At 46.7% G+C, this 21,734-nt stretch overlaps 1 protein-coding gene across 1 annotated transcript in view; it reads right to left on the bottom strand.

The window, feature by feature from the left end:
• Positions 1-14,493: 14,493 nt before the first annotated feature.
• The window catches only part of foxb1a (forkhead box B1a), a 106,994-nt gene continuing 99,753 nt past the window's right edge, over positions 14,494-21,734 (bottom strand). The window contains exon 4 of the mRNA XM_043680127.1: positions 14,494-14,514. Within this exon, the coding sequence (XP_043536062.1) occupies positions 14,494-14,514 (21 nt within the window). The remainder of the gene's footprint in view (positions 14,515-21,734) is intronic.

Raw genomic sequence — 21,734 nt, 5'->3', positions numbered from 1 at the left:
CGGTGAGTTAGGCCCAGCGGTGAGAGATGGCATTGGGGATCATCGTGACATTGGTGAGTTAAGCCCAGCGGTGAGAGATGGTGCCTGGGGATCATCGTGACGTCTGTGAGTTAGGCCCGGGGTGAGAGATGGTGCCTGGGGACAATCGTTATGTCAGTGAGTTAGGCCCAGCGGTTAGAAATGGTGCCTGGGGATAATCATGACGTCGGTGAGTTATGCCCAGGGGTGAAAGATGGCGCCTGGCGATCATCGTGACGTTGGTGAGTTAGGCCCAGCGGTGAGAGATGGCACATGGGGATCATCGTGACTTAATTGAGTTAGGCCCAGCGGTAAGAGATGGCACTAGTGATCATCTTGACGTCGGTGAGTTATGGCCAGCATTGGGAGGTGGCATTGGGGATCATTGTGACGTCGGTGAGTTAGGCCCAGCGGTGAGAGATGGCATTGTGGATAATCGTGACTTCGACGAGTTAGGCCGAGGGGTGAGAGATGGCACCTGGGGATCATCGTGACATGGTTGAATTAGGCCCAGCGGTGAGAGATGGCATTGGGGATCATCGTGACTTCAATGAGTTAGGTCCAGCGGTGAGAGATGGCATTGGGGATCATCGTGACATCGGTGTGTTAGGCCCAGCGGTGAGAGATGGCACTTGTGATAATCGTGACATCGGTGAGTTAGGCCCAGCGGTGAGAGATCGCACCTGGTGATCATCGTGACATCGGTGAGATAGGCCCAGCAGTGAGAGATGGCACTTGTGATAATCGTGATGTCGGTGAGTTCGGCCCAGCGGTGAGAGATGGCACCTGGTGATCATCGTGATGTCAGTGAGTTAGGCCCAGCGGTGAGAGATGGCACCTGGGGATCATCGTGACGTTGGTGTGTTAGGCCCAGCAGTGAGAGATGGCATTGGGGATCATCGTGACTTTGATGAGTTAGGCCTGGGTTGAGAGATGGCACCTTGGGATCATCGTGACGTCGGTGAGTTAGGCCCAGCGGTAGTGATGGCATTGGGGATCATCGTGACGTCGGTGAGTTAGGCCCAGCGGTGAGAGGTGGCACTAGTGATCATCTTGACATCGGTGAGTTAGGCCCAGCGGTGAGAGATGGTGCCTGGGGATCATCGTGACGTCTGTGAGTTAGGCCCGGGGTGAGAGATGGTGCCTGGGGACAATCGTTATGTCAGTGAGTTAGGCCCAGCGATGAGAGATGGCACCTGGGGACCATCGTGACGTCGGTGAGTTAGGCCCTGCGGTGAGAGTTGGCACCTGGGGATCATCGTGACTTCGATGAGTTAGGCCCAGCGTTAAGCGATGGCACTAGTGATCATCTTGACGTCGTTGAGTTAGGGCCAGCGGTGAGAGATGGCATTGGTGATAATTGTGACGTCTGTGAGATAGGCCCGGGGGTGAGAGATGGTGCCTGGGGCCAATTGTTATGTAGGTGAGTTAGACCCAGCGGTGAGAGATGGCACCTGGGGATCATCATGACGTCTGTGAGTTAGGCCCAGCGGTGAGAGATGGTGCCTGGGGACAATCGTTATGTTGGTGAGTTAGACCCAGCGGTGAGAGATGGCACCTGGGGATCATCATGACGTCGGTGTGTTGGGCCCAGCGGTGAGAGATGGTGCCTGGGGATCATCGTGACTTCAATGATTTAGGCCTAGGGGTGAGAGATGGTGCCTGGGGATCATCATGACTTCGATGATTTAGGCCTAGGGGTGAGAGATGGTGCCTGGGGACAATTGTTATGTCGGTGAGTTAGACCCAGCGGTGAGAGATGGCATCTGGGGATCATCATGACGTCGATGATTTAGGCCTAGGGGTGAGAGATGGTGCCTGGGGATCATCGTGACTTCGATGATTTAGGCCTAGGGGTGAGAGATGGCTCCTGCGGATCATTGTGACGTTGGTGAGTTAGGCCCAGCGGTGAGCGATGGCATTGGGGATCATCGTGACTTCAATGAGTTAGGCCCCGCGGTGTGAGATGGCACTGGTGATCATCGTGACTTCAATGAGTTAGGCCCCACGGTGTGAGATGGCACTGGTGATCATCTCGACGTCGGTGCGGTAGGCCCAGCAGAGAAAGATGGCGTCTGGGGATCGGCAACTTTATTGTTGGTTGGGTCTGGTGCTGGTGATGGTGAAAGGGCATCATGCCGACAGCAACGAGGTAGTGCCCGTGGCGATATGGTGACGGAGGAGAATCAGCCCAGCAGCAAAAGACGGCTCCTGAAGAGGGGCAACTGCATCGTTGGTTGGGTCCGATGTAGCTGGTGGTGAGGCCATGGAGGAGGGATGGCAGCGCAGGCATTGTTGATGATGAGCTGGCCCAGGACTGGTTGGCTCTCTTTGAGCTGTATAGAATTATAGAGCCAAACAGCACGGAAATAGACCACTTAGCCCAACAAGGCCACACTGCACAAACCTATTTAGCGCCATGTGACTGCACTTAGCCCATATTCCTTCAAACCCTACCTATTCATGTATTTATCCAATCTTTGTTGTGTCTTGTCTTCTTAAACTATTCAAAGTGACACTGGTTATGGCAACAGTGGAAAAGCTTTTCACTGTATTTTACTGTTTTACTCGCTGTAAAATACACGTGACAATAAAATCATTCATTCATTCATTCTTTTAGGCTTGATGACAACATTCTGTTAATGGTAAACACCCGCTTCTGTTTAGCTTTCAGCTCAGAGAGCTTTGGTGAAGTTATATTCTGTAATTTTACATCAACACCTACCTTCGACTTGGTCGATTGTTCCACTTGACCATGATCAGTGTGGCATAAACTCAAGACTGTGTATCCTGACATTGGAACAAACTTTCAACTGGTCTCCTAAAATCTGGAACGTTTTGTCAGGAGATTTTGGGAAGTTCATGAGAAACACTGGAGGATTTCGGTCATTATTAAGCTCTGCTTCCCAGAGCAGTCAGGTGTTTGACTGCCCGTCATTTCTTTATTATCAGCTCCTCATTGAGCCATGAAGTAAACATAGTTTATTTTTCTTTAAATAACTGACACTCTGGTAAAATGTCAATGGAGTGCCAATCCATGCCCAGACGGTTACTCTCCATCTTCACCATGTACTTAAAAAGGCCAATGTCAAGATTTGCAGTACAGTGTAATGCATTTTCTGTTCTTTTTCCCTCTCTCTTATTTTTGTTTCCCCCGGTTGCTGCTTTAGAAGTTGTTGCTTTTCATCTTCATGTATTTCCTACCTTTAAGGAGAGGGCTGAGCAATGCCTAGAGGTGGCGTTCCCACAAAATAAATTGGAATTATGTCACAAGCACGGTTTTTTGCTCTCACTCTATTTCCAATGTAAATAAAATGGAAAAATAGATCAACAACTAATCTTATTTTGTTTGATTTGATTTATTATTGTCACACGTACCTGGGTACAGTGAAAAGTTTTGTTCTGCGTGCAGTACAGGCAGATCATACCATACAAAGGTACAGGGTGATTGAATAGAGCGAGGAATACAATGTTACGACTGCAGAGTTATGTGCAGAAAAAGCAAAATCAATATTAGATTTGAAATGTGAAAGGTCCATTCAGGAGTTTTAAAAACAGCGGGGAAGAAGCTGTTCTTGAATCTGCTGGTACGTGTATTTAAGTTTTTGTACTTCTGCCCAATGGAAGAGATTATAACCGGGGGGAGGGGTCTTTGATGATGATGGCTGCCTTCCTGAGGCAGTGGGAAGTGTAGATAGAGTCAGTGGATGGAAGGTTGGTTTGTGTGAGGGACTGAGCTGTGTTCACAACTCTCTGCAGTTTTGCATGGTCCTGGGAAGAGCAGTTGACAAACCAAGCTGTAATGCATCAGATTCAATGCTTTCTACGGTGCCTCTACAAAATCTGTGCGGAAGTAAATCTTATTATTTTTCGTGTTTTTCCTGTAGTTTGCCTAAGGATTGCATTAATAGATTGGAGCTGTCCTTCATCACTTGCAAAATTCCCATTTTTTAACGGCTTTCAGTTTTTTTTAAAGGACAATGCACCCGCAATTGTTCCTCCATTGTGGTCACAGTGGTCAGTGCAGATCGTTTCAATTTATTCCTGGTTGGTGACTTTAGCTCTGAACTCAGGTCGATGATGAGGTGAATTGAAAGTCCATCAGCAATGGTAACTACTTTTACTGCTACACTTTAAACATAGTCTCGGTTCTGTATGCTCTGACATTACTGTACATTACAACCGAGAGACTGAATACAGTACACTGACTCCATTATGCCAAGAGAGTGACTGAAAATGAAGTGTGTGCCTTTACTAAACAATCTTCAGCATGGCTGTGTGAAATATCCTCCCTGGAAAGTCCCTCCTTAATCCTGCCTCACCAGAAACAAGCCAAGCCCCTCACGAGAGATGACAGAATGTCAGTCAGGAGCGCACTCCAGATATATAGTGTCAGACTAAATGGTAAGGGGAGATTGGTGGTGGGAGTGAGTGGTAAGGTGGTGTAACAGTAGTTCCACGTGATTAACAGTGAGGAAGAAACTGTAGGGAGATATTATTGTCTAGTGGGAGGTGATGACCCAGTGCTATTAAATTACCTGTTCATCCAGAAACCCAGATAATGTTCTGGGGACCTGAGTTTGAATTCCTCCATGGCAAATAATGGAATTTGAATTCATAGAAAATAGGTGCAGGATAAGGCCATTCGGCCCTGCACCACCATTCAATATGATCACGGCTGATCATGTAATCTCAGTATGCCATTCCCGCTTTCTCTCCATACCTCTTCATCCCTTTAGCCCCAAGGGCCATGTCCAGCTCCTTCTTGAATATATCAAATGAACTGGCCCAACAGCTTCCTGCGGGAGAGAATTGCACACATTCACAACTCCGAGTGAAGAAATTCTTCCTCATCTCAGTCCTGAATGATTTACCCCTTATTCTTAGACTGTAATCTGATGTTAACAGTACAATGATGACCACACAACCACTGTCAGTTGTTGGACAAACTAATCTGGTTCACTAATGTCCTTAACAGAGAGAAACTACTATCTTATGTGGTCTGGCCTACATGTGACTCCAGACTCACAGCAATGTCGTTGACTCTTAACTGCCCCTTGGGCAATTAGGAATTGGAAATGTGTTGCTGGAAAAGCGCAGCAGGTCAGGCAGCATCCAGGGAACAGGAGAATCGACGTTTCGGGCATAAGCCCTTCTTCAGGAATGGGGAAAGTTTGTCCAGCAGGCTAAGATAAAAGGTAGGGAGGAGGGACTTGGGGGAGGGGCGTCGGAAATGTGATAGGTGGAAAGAGGTCAAGGTGAGGGTGATAGGTCAGACTGGGGTGGGGGCGGAGAGGTCGGGAAGAAGATCTCAGGTTAGGAAGGTGGTGCTGAATTTGATGGATTTGACTGAGACAGGGTGGGGGGAGGGGAAATGAGGAAACTGGTGAAATCCGAGTTCATCCCTTGTGGTTGGAGGGTTCCTAGCCGGAAGATGAGGCGTTCTTCCTTCAACCGTCGTTTTGTTGTGGTCTGACGATGGAGGAGTCCAAAGACCTGCATATCCTTGGTGGAGTGGGAGGGGGAATTGAAATGTTGAGCTACAGGGTGGTTGGGTTGGTTGGTCCGGGTGTCCCAGAGGTGTTCTCTGAAATGCTCCGCAATTAGGAATTGGCAACTGGCTTGTGACATCCTCATGTAGATTCCCTAAGGTGTGGGAGCAGTCCATTTGGCCTATCAAGTCCACACTGGCCCTCTGAAGAGCACTGCACCCAGATCCAGCTCCCCCTCCTTTATCCCTATATTTCCTATGGCTAATCCACCTAACCTGCACATAGAGTCATAGTCATAGAGATGTACAGCATGGAAACAGACCCTTCGTTCCAACCTGTCCTATCCCTCCAAACCCTTCCTATTCAGATACCCATCCAAATACCTCTTAAATGTTGCAATTGTAACAGCCTCCACCACATCCTCTGGCAGCTCATTCCATACACGTACCACCCTCTGTGTAAAAACGTTGCCCCTTAGATTTCTTGTATATCTTTCCTCTCTCACCCTAAACCTCTGCCCTCTGGTTCTGGACTCCCCGACCCCACGGAAAAGACTTTGCCTATTTACCCTATCCATGCCCCTCATAATTTTGTAAACCTCTATAAGGTCACCCCTCAGCCTCTGACGCTCCAGGGAAAACAGCCCCAGCCTGTTCAGCCTCTCCATCTTTGAACTGGTGGAGGAAACCAAAGCACCCAGATGGAAGAATGCGCAAACCGCTCACAGACAGTCATGCAAGGGTAGGATCGAACCCAGGGTCCTGCCGCTGCGATGGAGCAGTTCGAACCACTAAGCCACGGTGCAACCCTGATCCTGTGACTGAATTTTAAAAAGGTCCAATGGAACAGGAAAGTTGCACTGGAATTCAGTCTGGAGAAATGTGAGTGTTTGGGGGTTGAACAGGGCAAAGAAATACACAGCATGCACCATGGGAAGAGAACTGAAGACAACAAAATAAAAGCACAAAGGCAGCAGCAGATAACAGGGGCTCATTCTTTGCCCAAAATGAGCAACAGAGATGGAAAAGCCCTTAAGTGCCAGAGCTGGCCAGGGTATCAATGTCAAGTTGGCAGCACTGGTGCCTATGTTGGAAATGATGTGTCAAGTAAATATGTAGTTGTGCAAACGTTGACAAAATTAACCCATTCAGTGATGTTATGGCGCACCTTTGGATCCGGGTTGGGCGGGGGGGCTACTTGAGTTTGGTCCTCCCAGCTCAGAGATACAGACACTACCATTGCACCACAAAAGCCCCATCTGCATGCATATGCGTGCTTTAATCTGTTAGTAAGAGCAGCTGATAATATCAGAGAAAGGTTAGAGCACAGGCACGGGGGTGGAAGGGTGGCTCAGTGGTTAGCACTGCTGCCTCACAGCGCTAGGGACCTGGGTTCAATTCCAGCCTCAGATAACTGTCTGTGTGGCGTGTGCACATTCGCCCTGAGTCTGCGTGGGTTTCCTCCCAATATCCACAATGAGGTGGATTGCCCATGGGAAATTGCTCGTAGTGTTTAGGAATGTATAGGTCAGGTGAGTTAGTCAGGGGTGAATATAAGGTAAGGGGAATGGTTCTGGGTGTGTTACTCTTTGGATGGTTGGTGTGTACCTGTTAGGCCGAAGGGCCTATTTCCACACTGTAGGGATTCTATGGGATGTCTTAATTTAATTTGATATTTACTTTGATTTTTGTTGCAATGTCCCTGCAAGGGAGGTTTATCCTTTTAATTTGGTTCAATTTGAATTTATCGTTTTTAATATTTAAAAGCTTATCAATGGAGTAAAAGGAAACATTTCCCCAAGAATTGGGAAAAGTCCTCTTTGTACTGGTTACTGCACATAAGTGGATGTTTGGACAAACTGTCTCCTGGTTCCTCCTTTGCCAGCTGTACATGTAGCAGGTTAATACTGGCACCAACAGGTTGGCATAGGATTCCTGCTCTTATTCAAAGGCTTGACAAGGGTAGAACTTGAAATCTTTAGATTAGATCCACTCTCAGAAGGTGATCGGGGAGTGTAGAGAGTAGATAGCCAATTCCGGATGCCCCAGGGCATCACACCAGCTCTGTGAGAGTTAATGGGGTCAAGAGGGAATGGGAGTAGAGGTGGCCTTGGGACTGTGTAGAAAGACACAGGCATCAAACAAAATCAACCTCTTCTCCTGGCATTGCTAGGGCATGGAGATGAGGGGCAAAGCTGCCAAGGAAATTGGGGTGACTACCTGCCAGGTTGGGGGTGGGTGGATAGGGGCTCAGCTGTTTATAGTCAGAGGGGCAATAAGAGGAGAACACCTTCCTCAGGAAGGACGGAGCCCCAAGCAGCAGGAGGGAGAGAACGTGGGGTTAGGGAGACCAGAAAGCAGACTGACAAAGGCAGGTCTAACCTGGGACCCAAGAAACGATGGCTCTCTCAGCAGCTGGTTACAGAGACTTTGCAAATGCTCACAGACCTGAATGTCATGCCCTGCTGATAGTTACCAAATACACCATGGCCTTGAATCTCTTCACTTTTGGTTCCTCTGATGGGCCTTAAAGACTTTGGGGGAATCTACCAGCATCATCCAAATGCACAAAAGGTCAAGGATATGTGGGAGCATTTGCAAATTCCCATTCAAAGCCACTCACCACCTTGTGTGTGTCACTGTTCCTTCAGTGTGGCAGAATACTGGCACCCCCTCCCAAACAGCCCTATGGGTGTACCTATATAGTAAAGGCTGCAGTGGATGAAGAAAGCAGCTCACTCGGACCTTCTCCAGGGTGATTAGAGATCAGTAATCTATGCTGACCCAAGACAGGGACACCCACATCCTCTGAAGGAAAAGAAACAAATGTGTGACTTGTGATCTGGAGTACACCGCAGGAACTATCTTGGTCTTTTGAAGACCACCCTTGATGAGTGCATGTACCTTTTTTTGGATAAGAAAAGCTTGCATTTAGCTCGCACCTTTCCATGACCTTACATTCTCCCAATGATGATACAATGGCTTTAAGAGGTATATTTGTCCTTCAAGAAAGATTGAGACAGAGATGCCAATCAATCTACTCAGAGCCAATAAGGTCTTGGGCTTTGTTTAGATTGGAACAATAGAAGCAGCCTGAATGGGTGGGGTCAAACTCCCCCAGCAATTCTAATTTTAGTTTTTCAGTAGCAGTTGCTGGGGTCTTGAATTTGAGTTTGGAAGCTGTAGTACATCACTCCCTGCTACTGTCTCTCTCAGAGTTTTCTCTTAATGCCTCCTGGACTGAAGAATTGCATGTGAGGCAATCTGTTTTACTGAATTTGTCTTTTCCAGGGATACGTTATGGGATGTAACTATATTGGACAGTTACTATTTAGTAGTTAAACAACCTATTATTCTGCTAAGTGTTCCGATAGAGTTAGGTTATTCCAATTTCTTCTTTCTTTCATTGTGTTTTAACTTTAGTGCATGAATAAAGTGTGTTTTGCTTCAAGACTGGTAGTTTGACCAATCAAATTCAAAGTTTGGCACTAGCCTTTAAATTAAGAAGTTAGAGTCTAGGCTATCTCCTTAATATATTTTGAGAGGGTTTGGTTTGGGTCCATAACACTTCCAAAGTGCTTGACTGAAAAAATACTCTTGTAACTATTATTGTAAAGTAGGAAAGGTGGCAACCAATTTGTGCCAACACAATACATTCCAATAAACAACAGCAAACAGATTTTGTGAAATTGATTAGATTAGATTCCCTACAGTATGGAAACAGGCCCTTCGGCCCAACACGTCCACACCAACCCTCTGAAGAGTAACCCACCCAGACCCATTCCCATTCCCCTACCTTACATTTACCCCTGACTAACACAATGGGCACTTTAGCATGGCCAATTCACCCTAACCTGCACAGCTCTGGACAATTAGTACGGCCAATCCACCCTAACCTGCAAATCCCTGAACATTATGGGCAATTGCCATGGCCAATTCACCCTGACCTGCACATCTTTGGACTGTGGGGGGAAACCCATGCCGACACAGGGAGAATGTGCAAACTCCACACAGACAGTCACCCAAGGCTGGAATCGAACCCACGTGCCTGGTTCTGTGAGGTTGCAATGCTAACCACTGAGCCACCATGCTGCCCAAGTTAATTATTGTCAGAACACTTGGGATAATTCCACCACAACTCTTTGGAACAAGACCATGGGATCATATAAATCTTCCTGAGAGGGTTTCAGTTTAGCATCTCAACTGAATAACGGCACTCCTGACAATGCAGCACTCTTACAATGCCACAGTGGGATGTCAGTCTGCAATCCTGCACTCTGCTGGAGTGGGATTCGAACACACACTGTCTTATTCAGAGGGTAAGGCACTATCTATTGAGCCACAGCCTTCTGTATGCTTTACTCCTGATATTAATCGCTGGCATATTCCTTGTCCATTTTTGGTGTTGACTATTCTTACTTCACTGTATCTTCCATCAATTCCAACTCTGCACCTCAGAGATCCATGTAAGCTTCCCGTAACAGGCACAGAAAAATGAAACAAGGAACAGCCCGGTCTGTTAATTGCTTTTAGCTAGAGGATTAATCTCTGCCTCCAGAGAGTCTGTCACATCAGTGATGAGCAATAGAACGTTGCACTTTCAGACCTTATTTTAACTTTAAGACAATGGCATGAATTTCTTGAACAAAAGATGAACAAGGAAGTAAATAATTGTTCTTTACTAGAGTGTCATCGTTGCAATTGCAAGTCTATTACCTAGCTGCTCAAGTATACAAAGGTCACAACTTTAGGGATTAAATTAGTTTTTGCATATTAACCTTGAAATGCACACACATTGACTCGCTGAGTGCAAAATGGGTGCTCATGAATTCATTGAAATCAGTGCAAATAGACATCATAGGGAGGAAATTAATTGAGCAATGGCCCTCACCTTTCACACCGAATCACAGAATGTCAAAATCTACCCCAGTTCCTTTCCTCATTGAGTTTATAATATAGGAACAGTATGATAATCTAAAGGATGTCTTTGCAATTTCAAGCTAATTTTTCTCTTTCAGGAGTTTCCGAGTGATTACAGCTTGCCTTCAAATTAACGATTTAAATCCCAGCTGGACAAGATTTCTCACACTTCCTGGCTATAAATATCTGATAATTCATTTACAGACGGAATCATTCAGCCTTCTTTGTATCAGTTTTAATTGTTTCCCCTCTCCAGCCTGTAACTAACTAAACACTGCTACAAAAGTAAGCTTAATAAAGGAGTTAATTTTTAAATAGATTTAACAGTGCCTAATTTATGTTGAGACAGAAGTGGCTGTGTTTTATCTCCCTCCTTCTGTCTCCCCAACATTCCTATTGTTCTCAGCCAACACATTCTCACTCAGCTCCTGGGAAGATTTTGCAAAGAAATATTGCACCTCTTTTTTTGAGGATTTCACCCTTAAGTGTCATCAATTCTACACAATCTGAAACAAGTGGACCAAGCGAGCAATGTCCATCCTCACTGGTGTTTTATTAAAACGATATTAAAAACTCTTCAGGTTGCGAAACAGATGGGTGAAGGTGAGCAGCCACATATTATCCCAGTTTCAGAGCAGCACTGACGGGGAATTAAATAGAACAAAGCCGAAATTTCCGAGCAGGATCAAATGTTCGTGCTGTTCTTCAAATTGCAGTGGGGAGTGGCTGCAGAGAATTACACCGGGAAACTTTCGGAGGCAGGACCCCTCAGGAAAGCAAGGGTCCCACATCAGATCTGAAGCCCCTTTCCTCGCTTCCTCACCTCTAGTCTGAGGCAGCCCTTGCAAACCCTGCCCTGACACATCTGCCTCTCACTGTCCTCTGAAGGCTTCCTAATTATTATTAAAATATTCGGCCTAAATCTGTGTGATGGAATCTCATTACAGAAGTGCGTGTGTCATGCTGCTTTCACTCCTGTATAGACTCGGTCCAAGAATTATTCCTGAGCTGCATCGAACTGCTTGATCCCAGGCGACTTGTGTTGATCAAAAGCTAACTATTCCAACCCCTTTATGTTCATCTTATGCTCATTCCTTAATAGTTTACCATCAATAACAGGCCAAAGCACTCTGACCTTGACAAACTAACTAAGCAGGAACAGGCAATGATGTGTACAAGGTTAGTGGCCAGCAGACAAATGATGATAGAATATATCTCAGTACAGAAACAATAGCTGTATGTCTTGTGTGACATATTGCAGCAGTTCCCGGCTTTGAATCACACAGCAATTTATTTTGAATCTGCATTAAACTATGTTTTATTGTTATAATAAAGCAACTGCCACAGAGAGGGCAATTTTATAGTGTCCAATCTTGAAGTTGTTACATTATCTTCACAGCTCAGAAATCATGGTATTCAAATTCATCCTTATAATAACTGTCATTAAAATAATGAAATCAATCTGAAAGGTATGACTGTAAAACCTTGTCATGAAAATTTACAGCTAGTGATCAGTCTGTCAGTCACTGTGGGTAACCTGGTGCAGAACACGGCCTCCAGTCGTAGGCTGTCCATTTGGTTCCAAGTTCTCAACAATAAAAACAATAACTTATATTTATATAGCACCTTTGATGCCATAAAGTGTTCCCAACCACTTCACAGGAGCGTTATAAAACAACGTATGACACCATGAGGAGATATTAGGTCAGATGACCAAAAGAAAACTTTGCCAACAAGGTAGATTTTAAGGAGTGTCTTTAAGGTGGAAGCTGGGGCAGGGAAGGGTAGGCAGTTATGACCCAGGTGAGACTTGAAGCTAGGTTGACAGCTAGGGGCTCCACAGTACGCCACAATAGCTCCTAGCCCAGGGGGGTGCTGGGAGGGTATACCAGACATTAACCCAGGTAACGCTCTGGTAATGTGGGTTTGAATTCTAACATGACACAGTGGTTAACACTTCTGCCTCACAGCACCACAGACCTGGGTTCAATCCGTTGGATGACAGTCAGTGTGGAGTTTGCACCTTCGCCCTGTATCTGTGTGGGTTTCCTCAGGGGGCTCCAGTTGCCTCCCATAGACTGAAGATGTGCGGGTGGGGTGGATTGACCATGGGAAATTGCCCATAGTGTCCAGTGATGTGCAGGCTAGGCAGATTCACCATGGCGAATGCAGGTTTATAGGGTCTGGGTGGGATGCTCTTTAGAAGGTCGATGTGGACTCAGTGCGCCAAACTGGCCTGCTCCCACACTACAGAGATTTTTAGATGAAATTTGGTGGAATTTGAATTCAATAAAAATCTGGAATTAAGAGTTGAATGATGATCAGGAAATTATTGCTGATGGCTGGGAAAACCCATCTGGTTCACTAATGTCCTTCAGGGAAGGAGACTGCTATCCTTACCTGGTCTGTTCTACACGTGACTCAAGCCCCACGGCCATGTGGTTGACCTTTAACTGTCCTTGGGGCAATTAGGGATGGGCAATAAATGCTGGCTGAGCTGGTGACACCCTCAGCCCGTGAATGAACAGAACTAAGGCAATCAAAGAGATGGCCACCAGTGATGGAACCATTACATTTGGAAATGTGCATGAGTTCAGAAGTAGAGTCTATGTATTTCAGAGGCTCGAGAGTGTGGACGAGATTACAGAGATTGAGAGGAACAAAGACGATGGGATGATGGAAAACAAAGATAAGGATTTTAAAATGAAGATGTTTCTAATCTGGGAGCCAATGAAGATCAGCAAAGACAAGCAATGTCGTTGAGATAGAAACAGGCTGTCACAGTGATGGCCCCAGATATGGAACTGATAGGCAAAAGTGAGGACTGCAGATACTGGAGATTAGAGTCAAGATTAGAGTGGTGCTGGAAAAGCACAGCAGGTCAGGCAGCATCCGAGGAGCAGGAAGATTGACGTTTCAGACAAAAGCACTCGGGCATTCCTGACGAAGGGCTTTTGCCTGAAATGTCAATTTTCCTGCTCTTCAGATGCTGCTTGACCTGCTGTCCTTTTCCAGCACCACTCTAATCTATGGAACTGGTAGCTCATCTTTGTTCTATCATGCCGATATCCTTCTTAAAAGTTCAAGATTTGAGTTGTTCGCAGTCCTCCAAATGTGGTCTATCAAACATTTTTTTCAGGTTCAATTTAACCTCTTTGCTTTTCATAGAATCCCTGAAGTGTGGAAGCAGGCCATTCAGCCCATCGAGTTCACACCAACTTTCCACACAATATCCCACCCAGACTGACCACATCTTTGTAACTCTGCATTTCCCATGGCCAATTCACCTAGTCTGTACATCTTTGGACTGTGAGAGGAAACCGGATCTCTGGGAGGAAACAGGGAGTATGTGCAAACTCCATAAAGTCCGAGGGTGGAATTGAACGTAGGTTCCTGGTGCTGTGAGGCAGCAGTGCTAACCACCAAGACACCGTGCTGCCCAATTTTGATTCCAGCAATTGTATTTAGCATTTCTTTACATTTTAAAATAGTGTTCTTTTTGGTTATCTATGTTTTTCAAAGCCCCTAAACTGTCTCTTCTATTCCATCCAAGACACTAGCCTTACAAACAAGGATGGATGAGACTCTCTGTGTCTCTTCCTTGCAGAAAGTGTGCTTTATCTTTAATTGAAGTTTATTTGCAAATTACACATCCCTTTTACATGTTTGGAACTGTCATCCTAGATTTTGCTGCAGTGCCCATTTTGATGTCATTATCAGGGGCTTGAAATTGCCCTTCTAATTCTTGACTCCAAATGCAACTGGACTTGTAATGCCGTGGTCCAAGAATCTGTTCTGGGGCAACATTTCCAATCCCACCATGGCACTCCCTCAATACCAAGCTAAGACAATTTGGTGTGTAAATTGAATTCAATAAAAATCTCAAATAAAATATGAGTTCAATGGCAACTATGTAAGCATTAAGAAATGCATTCTATTCGCTTGCAGTGATGGAAATCTGCCATCCTTACCTGGTCTGGCCTACATGCAAATGCAGACCCACAGCAAAGTGGTTGACTCTTAACTGCCCTCTGGGCAATTAGGGATGGACAGTAAATGCTGGTCTAGCCAGCGATGACCACATTCTTTGATTGAATAAGAGAAAAAGAGAGAAAAAGAGAGAAAGAGAGAAAAAGAGAGAGAAAAAGAGAGAAAGGAAGAAAAAGAGAGAGAAAAAGAGAGAAAAAGAGAGCAAGAAAGAGAGAAAAATAGAGAGAAAAAGAGAGAAAAAGAGAAAGAGAGAGAAACAGAGAAAAAGAAAAGAAAAAGGGAGAAAACGAGAGAGAAAAAGAGAAAAATAGAGAGAAAAAGAGAAAAAGAGAGAAAAAGAGAGAGAAAAAGAGAGAAAGAGGAATCCTGACCTTACCTTTGAGTGTACTCTGCAATATCTTCTTGCAATGTCTGCGTCACTGATGTTCTCCTTGACATGAGGTTTTTACTTCTGGGCACATTGAAAGGAAAGGGTGCCACCTCTACCAACCATGCTTTAGGGTGCCTTGCAATAGATTTTCAGTGAGTTAGTAGAGGTACAATTGGCAGAGGGGTGCCACGCTGTCAGAGAGTCAATACTGCAGGATGCTATGCTGTCAGAGGGTCAGTACTTGGAACAGCTGCACTGTCGGAGGGTCAGTACGATTGACTATTGCACTGTGAGAGGGTCAGTGTTGAGGGAGTGATGCAGTGTTGAGGGAGGGTCAGTACTGAGGGAGTGCAGCACTGTCAGAGGGTCAGTACTGAGGGAGTGTCGCACTGTCGGAGGGTCAGTGCTGAGGGAGTGCTGCACTGTCGGAGAGTTATTACTGAGGGAATGCCACACTGTCAGAGAGTCAGTATTGATGGAGTGCTGCACTATCGGAGGGTTAGTACTGAAGGAGTGCAGCATTGTCAGAGGGTCAGTACCTACAGACCTACAGACACCAGAGGGGCAATACTGATTGAGTATTGCAGTGTGGGAGTGTCAGTCTTTGGGGAATGCTGCAGTGTCAGAGATCATTAATGAAGAAGTGAAGCATTGTCAGAGGGGCGGTACTGAAGGAGTGCTGCACTGTCGGAAGGTCAGTACTGAAGGAGTGCTGCACTGTCGGAAGGTCAGTACTGAAGGAGTGCTGCAGTGTCGGAGGGTCAGTACTGAAGGAGTGCTGCACTGTCGGAGGGTCAGTACTGAAGGAGTGCTGCACTGTCAGAGGGTCAGTACTGAAGGAGTGCTGCACTGTCGAAGGGTCAAGCCCGAAGGAGTGCTGCACTGTCGGAGGGTCAAGCCCGAAGGAGTGCTGCACTGTCAGAGGGTCAGTACTGAAGGAGTGCTGCACTGTCGAAGGGTCAAGCCCGAAGGAGTGCTGCACTGTCGGAGGGTCAGTACTAAAGGAGTGCTGCACTGTCGGAGGGTCAGTACTGAAGGAGTGCTGCACTGTCGGAAGGTCAGTACTGAGGGAGCGCCGCACTGTCGGAGAGTCGGTACTGAGGGAGTATTGCACTGTCAGAAGATCAGTACTGAGGGAGTGCCGCACTGTCGGAGAGTCGGTACTGAGTGGGTGCCGCACTGTCGGAGGGTCAGTACTGAAGGAGTATTGCACTGTCAGAAGATCAGTACTGAGGGAGTGCCGCACTGTTAGTGCATCGATCATTTAGTGGGTTATAGTCAGTAAACTGACTCCTGCATCCACCTCATGGCTGAGGGAACGATGGATGTGGTTTAATGACATGAGGTGATAGATGAAAATGCACAGCTTCCCCTCAGTGAAACGAACAATTGATCCCATTGTGAGCATCAATTGGTGTTTCGGAATCACAATGATAGCTGTGTTCCTCACATTGTCACGATGAAGAGCACTCGGCTGACTCTGTTACTCCATTCTGAGATGAACACTTTCCACGCGAGTCCCGTCTAATGTCTGCCCTGACTGCAGCTTTAACTATTTGGCAACAGCAGCAAACTTTCCATCTCACTGATTGTCTTTGGAACAGAAAGGATATCCCCGCACAGTGCTGAAGGCAGAGGATTAATCACTGGTGCTGCTACACTGCACTTTAGCTATGGGCAAATGTTGGAAAGGACAGAGTGAGTTAAAGCCTTGCCGTCTCTCTGCTCTGAAATAATTACAAGGTTGATTCATAAGAAATGACAGAATGTGGCTTTTTAAATAGAGATTTGAACTGGAGTATTCACTCAATATTTATCACTGCTCCTCTGTTACTGACATGTTTAATAAAAGCCTCTCTATTGTACATATTATTAATATTCTGAGTACATGAATTATTATCTCCCAGCATAAGTGAGTGGTCGGATCGGAGGAACAGCTTCAAGCTGCCCTGCCAGTAATTCAATACTCTTCCTCCTTCAACAAATGGGGTAATGGGCTCAGCTCCTCTCAGAGCCCCCTTTGGTTCGTCTTAGATACCCCACAGTGAGAAACCAGGCCATTTGGCCCAACGAGTCCACACCGACCCTCTGAAGAGTAACCCACCCAGACCCATTCCCCTACCCTATCACTCAACATTTGCCCCTGACGAATGCATCTAACCTACACATCCCTGAACACTGTGGGCAATTTAGCGTGGCCTATCCACCCTCACCTGCACATCTTTGGAATGTGGGAGGAAACCCACCCAGGGAGAACACACAGACTCCACACAGGCAATCAGCCCACGGCTGGAATCGAACCGGGATCCCTGGCGCTGGGAGGCAGCAGTGCTGACCACTGATCCAACGTGCCACCTGTTCTGAACATAGTGTCAATGCATCTCAGGTTTTAGAGTGTTCTGGGTTCAGTGCCTTTAGCTTCTAAAATTCCAGACCAAAGTATTTGCAATTGTGGCATTACTCCAAAGCACTGATGTTTGCATTGACCCACTACTAAATAATGTACATCCGGAGCAAGAGGAGATAACCTCAGGTCCCCCTGGACTCAGTCACCTCACCCAGTCCAGTTCCTTCATGCCTCACCTATTTATCATGACTACATTCCTGCAGGATGTGAGAAACCTCGGCAATTATTTCCACAGGAATTCTAGTGTCCTGTCAGTGCCTGTTTCATAGAATCCCTATAGTGTGGAAGGAGGCCATTCAGCCCACTGCGTTCACACCGACCCTCCACCTTACCCTGTAACCATGGGCAATTAAGCATGGCCAATTCATCTAACCTGCACATCTTTGGATTGTGGGAGGAAACCAGAGCACCCAGAGGAAACCCGCGCAGACACGGGGAGAATGTGCAAACTCCACATAGATAATCGCCCGATGGTGGGATCGAACCTGGGTCCCTGGCGTTGTGAGGATGTAGTGCTAACCACTGAGCCACCATATCTTGCTTGCGTTGCTCCTTGCTCCCCTGAATACCGAGATTATATTTAAGAGCAGGGAGGTTTTCCTGCAATTGTACAAGGTGTTGGTGAGGCTGTACGGAGTATTGTGTGTAGTTCTGGTCTCCTTACTTGAGGAAGGATGTACTGGCTTTGGGGGCGGTGCAGGTTGATTCTGGAGGTGAGGGAGTTACCCTATGAGGAGAGGTTGAGCCGCCTGGGACTGTACTCACTAGAATTTAGAAGAATTGGAGGGGACTAGAATTTAGAAGAATTGGAGGGGATCTTATAGAAACATATAAAATTATGAAATGGATAGTCAAGACAGAGACGGGCAAGTTGTTTCCGCTGTTGGGTGACACTAGGACTAGGGGACATGGCCTCAAGATTTGGGAAGTAGATTGAGGACAGAGATGAGGAGGATCTGCTTTTCCCAGATAGTAGTGAATCTATGGAATTCTCTGCCCAAGGAAACGGTCGGGACAGCTTCATTAAATATATTCAAGAGACAGTGGATGTGTTTTTGCGTGGTAGGGGAATGAAGGATTATGGGTATAATGCTGGTAGGAGGAGCTGAGACAATGGATAGAGCAGCCATGATCTTAATGACTGGCAGAGCAGGCTCGATGGGCCAAATGGCCTACTCCTGCTTCTATTACTATGAAGCCATGAATGTCCTGAATTGTATTGTAACACAATTGGGGAAATATGAGGGGCTCATGCAGATAGGAGGCAGAGGGTGATGGGGGAGCTGTACAGCTGGAGTGCTGTGCGCAGTTCAGGTCTCCGCGCTTTGGAAGGATGTGATTGCACTGGAGAGGGGTGCATGGGAGATTCACCCAAGATGCTGCATTTCAGTGATGGAGAGAGGCTGGATAAGCTCGGGTTGTTTGATTTGGAGCTCAGAAGGCTGCAAGGTGCCCTGACTGAGGTGTATAAGATAATGAGGGGCGTGGACAAGATGAATAGGAAGCAGGTGATCCCCTTCATTGAAGAGTCAATAACAAATGGGGTATAATTTTAAGATGGGGGCAGGAGGCTTAGAGAGGAGTGGAGGAGAGTAGTGGGTGTCAGGAATACACTGCCTGGGAAGGTATTGAAGCAGGAAACCGTACGACCTTTAGTATAGCCTTGATGGGCCGAATGGTTTCTTCTATGTTGTATGATTCTGCAGATGGCTAAAACATTTCATTATTCTGGATGTAGGCTTGCTCGATGAGCTGGAAGGTTCGTTTTCAGATGTTTCATCACGTAGCATCTTCCATAGAGTCTTTTATTTATAAATAGAAAGCGGTCCACACCACCGGTGCTTAATCCGGAGGCTCACTGATGATGTTACCCTGTCTGATGATGAAACATCTGAAAACGAACCTTCCAGCTCAGTGAGCAAACCTACAAACAGGACCTCAACCTGAGCTACAAATCTTCTCAAAACTCACTAACATTTCATTATTATCCACGGCTAATTTCCTCCTTGATTTCTCTGTCTAAAGGCAGATGTAACCCAGACCGCCATGATCTCTAAATAGGCGGGGCAAGGTGACACATCCCAAATCCACCTCAGACAAGATGGGGATTGAAACCCAGGAGAAAGTGAGGACTGCAGATGCTGGAGATCAGAGCTGAAAATGTGTTGCTGGAAAAGCGCAGCAGGTCAGGCAGCATCCAAGGAGCAGGAGAATCGACGTTTCGGGCATAAGCCCTTCTTCAGCACCAATCTCATCCACACTGAGCTGAGTCAGTCAGATCGCTAATAGCAATACACACTATTACATATGTTGTCTGAGCCTATGGACAGTGACGGCCAAGGCTCCAAATCCTTTCAATGTCCATAGCTGACCGCAAATCTCTCCCATTCTTGCCTCCCTTGTGGGCTGGACGTCAACATGTTTGGGGCCATATTATAAACACAACTTCTTTGACCATCAAAACCTGGAGTGGGATTTGAGCCCCGAACGTCTGGCACAAAAGCACAAGACCTTCTATTTGGTTACAAAGGAGCACAGAAACAAATGGAGGCCATTCAGCCCCTCTCATATCCCTTACAGGTAGGCAATGGCCTAGTAGTATTATTGCTTGACTGTTAATCCAGAGTCAAGAGTGTGGTGCTGGAAAAGCACAGCAGGTCGGGCAGCATCCGAGGAGCAGGAGAATCTATGTTTCCCTTCATTAGGAATGAGGCTGGGAGCTTAAGGGGTGGTGAGATAAATGAGAGGGAGTGGTACTGGGGGTGAGGTAGCTGAGAGTGCGATAGGTGGATAGAGGTGGGAGTGATGGTGGTAGGTCGGAGGGGAGGGTGGAGTGGCTAGGTGGGAAGGAAGATGGACAGATGGGACAGTTGAAGAGGGCGGTGCTGAGTTGGAAGGTTGGATCTGGGATAAGAGGGGGGGGAGGGGAAATGAGGAAACTGATGAAATCCACGTTGAAGCCATGGGGTTGGACGGTCAGGAGGCAGAAGATGAGGCGTTCTTCCTCCAGGCGTCGGGTGGTTAGTGAGTGGTGATGGGGGAGGCCCAGGCCCAGGAGCTTAATCCAGAGACCCAGCTAATAATCTGGGGACCAGGGCTTGAATCTTCTCATGGCAGATAGTGGAATTTGAATTCAATAATAAAAAAACATCTGGAATTGGGAGTCTAATGATAACCATGACTCAATTGTTAGGGGAAAACCCATCTTGCTCACTAATTTCCTTTCGGGAAGGAAACTGCCATCCTTACCTGGTCTGGCCTACATGTGACTCCAGACCCACAGCAATGTGGTTAACTCTTAACTGCCCTCTGGGCAATTAGGGATGGGCAATAAATGCTGGCCTAGATGGCGATGCCCTTATGCCATGAATGAATTTTAAAAAAACTCTTGATCAGCACCTCAATTCCATTTACTTACCTTAGACCCATTCTCACCCAATGAGAATCAATCATTCCCAGTCTCATCAATTCCAATTATCACTGCACCTAAAAGTTTAGGGAGGGAAGGTTCCAGGTTCTTACCAATCTTTACCTAAAAGGAACTTCCTGAATTCACTCTTATCCACTGAGTTCCAATTTTAATTTCCTGCCCTTTGTCTTGACTCCTTGCTCTTTTCCTCTCTCCCCTATAGCTCAGTGGTTAGGACTGCTGCCTCACAGCGCCAGGGGCCCAGGTTCGATTCTAGCCTCGAGTGACTGTCTGTGTGGTGTTTGTCTACATGGGTTTCTTCCAGGCGCTCAAGTTTCCTCTCACAGTCCAAAGATTAGGCTGAATTGGCCATACTAGATTGCTCAGTGTCCAGGGATGTGGAGGTTACGTGCATTAGTCAGGGGGGAATGGGTCTGGGTGGGGTACTCTTCAGAAGGTCGGTGCGGACGTGTTGGGCCGAAGGGAGTCTATTCTATAAATGTGATGGCTTCAGGCTTGGACACAGGGGTCAAGAGAGATTAAACCTTAGCCATTGCTTCTTGAGCAAGCAGGACATCAACTCGATACTTGCTGCTAATCAACCTGGGGGCACTAACCAGATGACCATGTTCCTCAGCAACTGGACTCAAATGGCGATCATTATCTCTTAAAGGAAAGGTCTACTGTGACTGCAGCTCATTTCCGAAATAACTCTGGGCTGGACTTACCCGTGGTGAGCCACAAGTTTCACCCATGTGGGCGGCACGGTGGCACAGTGGTTAGCACTGCTGCCTCACAGTGCCAGAGAACCGGGTTCAATTCCCGACTCAGGCAACTGTCTGTGTAGAGTTTGCACATTCTCCCCGTGCCTGCGTGGGTTTCCTCCAGGTGCTCCGGTTTCCTCCCACAGTNGGCACGGTGGCACAGTGGTTAGCACTGCTGCCTCACAGCGCCAGAGAACCGGGTTCAATTCCCGACTCAGGCGACTGACTGTGTGGAGTTTGCACATTCTCCCCGTGGGTTTCCTCCAGGTTCTCCGGTTTCCTCCCACAGTCCAAAGATGTGCAGGTCAGGTGACTTGGCCGTGCTAAATTGCCCGTAGTGTTAGGTAAGGGGCAAATGTAGGGGC

The sequence above is a fragment of the Chiloscyllium plagiosum genome, chromosome 40, assembly GCF_004010195.1.
Source record: "Chiloscyllium plagiosum isolate BGI_BamShark_2017 chromosome 40, ASM401019v2, whole genome shotgun sequence".
Classification (NCBI taxonomy): Eukaryota; Metazoa; Chordata; class Chondrichthyes; order Orectolobiformes; family Hemiscylliidae; genus Chiloscyllium; species Chiloscyllium plagiosum.
Note: the sequence above shows the minus strand (reverse complement) of the source record. Positions and strands in the feature narration are given on the sequence as shown.